The sequence below is a fragment of the Pundamilia nyererei genome, unplaced genomic scaffold (genome assembly GCF_000239375.1).
Source record: "Pundamilia nyererei isolate P.nyererei 1_Seehausen unplaced genomic scaffold, PunNye1.0 scaffold00006, whole genome shotgun sequence".
NCBI classification, from domain to species: Eukaryota; Metazoa; Chordata; class Actinopteri; order Cichliformes; family Cichlidae; genus Pundamilia; species Pundamilia nyererei.
The window spans coordinates 5,141,268-5,145,594 of NW_005187407.1; the positions used below are offsets into that span (position 1 = coordinate 5,141,268).

The 4,327-nt window shown below is 41.3% G+C and overlaps 1 protein-coding gene across 2 annotated transcripts in view; it reads right to left on the reverse strand.

Annotated features, from left to right (window-relative positions):
* Positions 1-663: 663 nt before the first annotated feature.
* tbx5b (T-box transcription factor 5b) overlaps positions 664-4,327 on the reverse strand; it is a 17,405-nt gene continuing 13,741 nt past the window's right edge. For both annotated transcript variants that reach the window (XM_005722241.1, XM_005722240.1), the window contains exon 9: positions 664-2,969. In XM_005722241.1, the coding sequence (XP_005722298.1) occupies positions 2,383-2,969 (587 nt within the window). In that variant the 3' untranslated portion in view covers positions 664-2,382. The remainder of the gene's footprint in view (positions 2,970-4,327) is intronic.

The following is a 4,327-nucleotide window of genomic DNA, read 5'->3' on the forward strand; positions in this document are numbered from 1 at the left end:
ACTTCTAACAAACATAAAGTACAATTAAAATACAATGGTTAAAGGCTATTTAAACACTTTTGCAATAAAAGAAAAAAATCAGTTCTGAATTGTCAGGTGTAGCAATATACAAGGTTTTTCTTGTGGAGACACAGGAACATGAGACGGCAGGATGGCAAACGGCAATTTGGAAAGGAGTCTAAGAGAAGTGTGGGGACCACCAACACACCCCCACCTTCCTTTGTCCTCGATCCCAACAGACCCCTCCCTTTTCTGGGCAGCAGGTTGTCAGTGAGGCGGTCCAGCTGGTGGAGACTAGAGATGCCAAACAACCTGTCAGAGATAAGAAGAGGTGGACAAGGTATGTGCAGCTCCCAGACTGCTCTGGAGGTTTGGCTGCTGAGAAGAAGAGTAACAGACACTGGGGTCCATTATGCTTGATAAGACAGCATAGTAAACACTCTTACACTTTAAACAACTCTCTCCAACACTGTTGAATGAGCTTACACTTGTTATCAGATCTTTCAAATTCATACATGCCTCAAAATAGATAAACTGCCCTCCACTTAAAAGAGTTTCCACTCCAGAGGTGCCGAACATACTTTAAATAACCCGCCGGGAATGTTAATCGTTTGTCCTTGCTGTGTTTGCTGCCTAATCACAAAGAAGAATGCTACAACCAAAGGACTTTCTCTCAAAAATTTATTCAATTTCTGTTTATAAATCCCTTTTTTTGTAATTTCATAGAACAGAAAAGTTTGTTTATCACAAATATTTATCACCACTTGAAGATGGAGGGCAAAACTGGAAACAAACCCTCAAAGAGAAACAATGATCTCCGAACAATACCATCTTATTTCACAAACAACAAATTATTCTTTACAAATCTAGAGTAATAAATACTATTGGCAGGAACAGGGCTAAAAAAAACAAACTAAAAAGAACAATCAATTCTTATTTCAACGTCACGCACACACCTTCTCACACACACACAAATCGAATAGATATCAAGGAATGATGAGGATCTTCTCTCTGGATGAATAATTTGTAATGTTAGAGCACCATATCACAAGTTACTGCATGTTAAAACACCTGGGCAGAGATATAAAAAAACAGACTGTTAACACATAAAACAGAGGCCTGTATCTATTCTTCACAAAAAGGGCCACACTTCTTGTTTGTTTCTTTTGTTTGCTTGTTTTTCACATTTAGCTACAAGGATGAAAGTGTCCCAAGGACTGCAGGGAAATGTGCGTACCTAACCAAAACCAGCAAGCAATGAAGTAAGGCTGTATGTATGACAGGAACTAATCCAGATTTAAAATGAAAAGACAGCAGGAGTTGGTGTATCAACATTTACAGCTCTGTGTTTCTTTGTGATTGCTGAGCAATCCCCACGTGTCAAGGATCACCACTGGACTCATGAATAATTCACAAACAAACAAAAATGGGCCCAACGCATGCACGCATAACACGCGCTGCACTCCTGATCCGACTGGTCAGCTAAGGATAAAAGAAAGCCACGCGCTCATTGGCGTGTTCCGAGTGAGTAGAGCAAGCTGATTGGTCAGGCTAGGGTGACTGAGAGGACAGCGGTGACAGCTGTGTGACGCTGAGTTGTGCATTTACCCAGAATGCAGTGGAAACAGTGTTTACAGGTCTTTGGGCCTGTAGCGCGGTCTAAACAAACTGTTTATCTCGATGGTGCAGTGCCTGCAGCTACCACTGCCTGTCTCATTGGAAATGAACTCATAGCATTCTTGAGCTGAGCTGACATAGGCTTTACATATACACAGGCTCACGCGTGCACACACTCACTCGGACAACTCATGCCTTTTCTCCTTCACCGAGACTGAGCATAGAGCTGCGCTTTGAACACTAAAGAGGAAAAATATCTCCCTTAGGCTCTGCTGTGAGAGCTCAGATTATTTTGGTCAGTAAATGTCACTGCCTGTCTGACAGTGGGTCACAATTTAAATCCTTTACAATACCAAAAAAAAAGTGGGAGTCACTGAGAGGAGAACAAGCCTAGTGCTCACAGCGCAAACATTTGAATCACACCAGTCTTTGAGTTACGCAAAGACAACAAAACACAAACTTTGATTTTCACTTTGCAGTTAGAAGGAGCTTTTCTTTTGTGAACATCTGGAGCATCATTGTTGTCCAGGTCCTGTCCTGAACAATCTACTACTCCTTCCAGCAGAGGGGAGAAATATGACTAACAGATGAGACCGCTTCACACAGCACAAGATCACACTTTTCACAATTATATTACAAAATTAATATCATATTTAGTCCATATGTAGTGCAGCTTCTTTCAGAAGAGCGAAAAGAAGACTCTTTAAATTTGGGACTAGGAATCTCTGTCCACTCATCAGTCTTTAGATATATCCTCTGGTTTAGTTAGGAGGCTGCACTCCATTCTGGCACCCCACATCGGATGTGTGTGTGCGTCTCTAGTGTGTGGTAGAGAGGAGGAGACAGATTGGGCGTGTATCGGGGATATTCTCTGAGAGGAGAGCCGAGCTGCCTGCTGTGAATGTTTTGGGAGCTCTGAGATGGAGGTGCGGAGTTCTGTCTCTGGTAGGGATCGTTGGTGATGTGTTCTCCGAGTGGCGGAGAGGTCTGGTGGGCTATAGCGCTGAGTCGAGAGCCCTGAGGACTGGAGCTGTAGGGTGGATGAGGGGTGTAAGGCGGGTAGGGCTCCATTGGGGTCATGGCAGTCGGGATGGGGCAGGGGTATGACCAGGATGCACAGCTGAGTTCATCCATTCTGGGCTCCGATCCGGCAAACATGCAGGCCTGACGCTGTCCCATGTCAGAGCTGTAAGGAGAGTCAGTGAGCCCCAGGGCTGGGTTGTTGGATAGACCGGGTGGAGGAGGGGGATAGGAGGAGGGGTGATAGTACGATTCCCCTTCACTTGGTGAACTACCAATGAAGGGTTTCTTGTATGAAAGCTGGTGGTTTTCCGAGGAGCAGTTTTCCTCCACTACAGAAAGACAGAGAAAAAAAATGCTGGTTTTCCATTTGAAGTTGAAGATAAATGAGAGCTGCGAGAGTTCCAGCTTTCAATTTATAACTTCCCATTTACTGCAGTTTAAGTAGCTGAGACACAAAAAAAATGTACACATGAAGTTTCAAATTTCAAAGTAGGCCTGTCTATAACTCTTTTCAATACTTTCAAATTTTGGCAATGCTGTTTGTAGAAAAAAAACCCCTTGAAATAGACATCAAAGCACCAGAACCGCACCCAGATCAATGGGGATCTATGTAAAATGTTAAAGATAACAGAATGCCATCATTTGTGAATCTTTTAATCATTATATTTAATTACAAATAACACAATGCCAACATGTCAAATGCTGAAACTAAGAAATTTTATTTCATTCATTTTTTAATGCATGTTTTTGGATTTGATCCCATTTTAAGGCTGTAAGACTTGAAGTTTTTAGAAGTAAATATGAAGAGGGGTTCCCCCGTTATGAATAAGACTTTAATTACAAAATAAGACTTCTGTTTCTTAATTAAGAAAAACTGCAAACAATTTAGCTAATTCATCATACACTGTACAAATAAAGGTAATAAAAGGTTCAGAGAAATCAGAGAAATCTCTGTAAATAAAAAACAAAGCCAAAGACCAATACTGAGCTTTGGTGCCCTAAAATAGACAACATTCTGCTGTAGAAAGGACTCCGTGGGCTCAGGAAGTCATCACCAGTGAACACATTTCACCACTAATGTCGCAATTTTAAACTTTCCCATGAAAAAAAGAAGAACACTTACAGTTCATAGACATTTATACGCAGGCCCTCCATGATGTGACATGTGTAACATCTGTAAAGACTCCATTAATGCCGAACAATAAGTACAAGTTATTGAGCAACATATGCTGCCATTCAGGGAAGTACTGGCTTATTTCAGCAGTACAATAGCAAACAATGTCAAATGTTGCCAAGTACGAGTCAGCTGGTAAACTGGCCTGCGTCCAGACCAGACCTGACCTATCACCTACTCCAAGACTTTGGTGCATTATGGAATAGAAAATACAACAATGCAGGGCAGTATAACATAATAAACATGTCTTTTCTGAAACAAGTGGTTGCCATCACTTGCCAATGAGCACATGTTTTTTCAAAATCCCTCGAGGTTTTGCAGTTTCAACATTTTTCAATTAAATATATTATATAATTATAATAACAACAACAACAACAACAATAATAATAATGATGATGAAAAAGATGAAAAAGAGATGAAAAAGATGGCGCCGAGTATGGCAGCCTCGTCGCGAGCTCCCCCAAGCAACAGCTTTTTTCTGTGTTTAATTTTACTTTTCCTTCATTTTTTCGC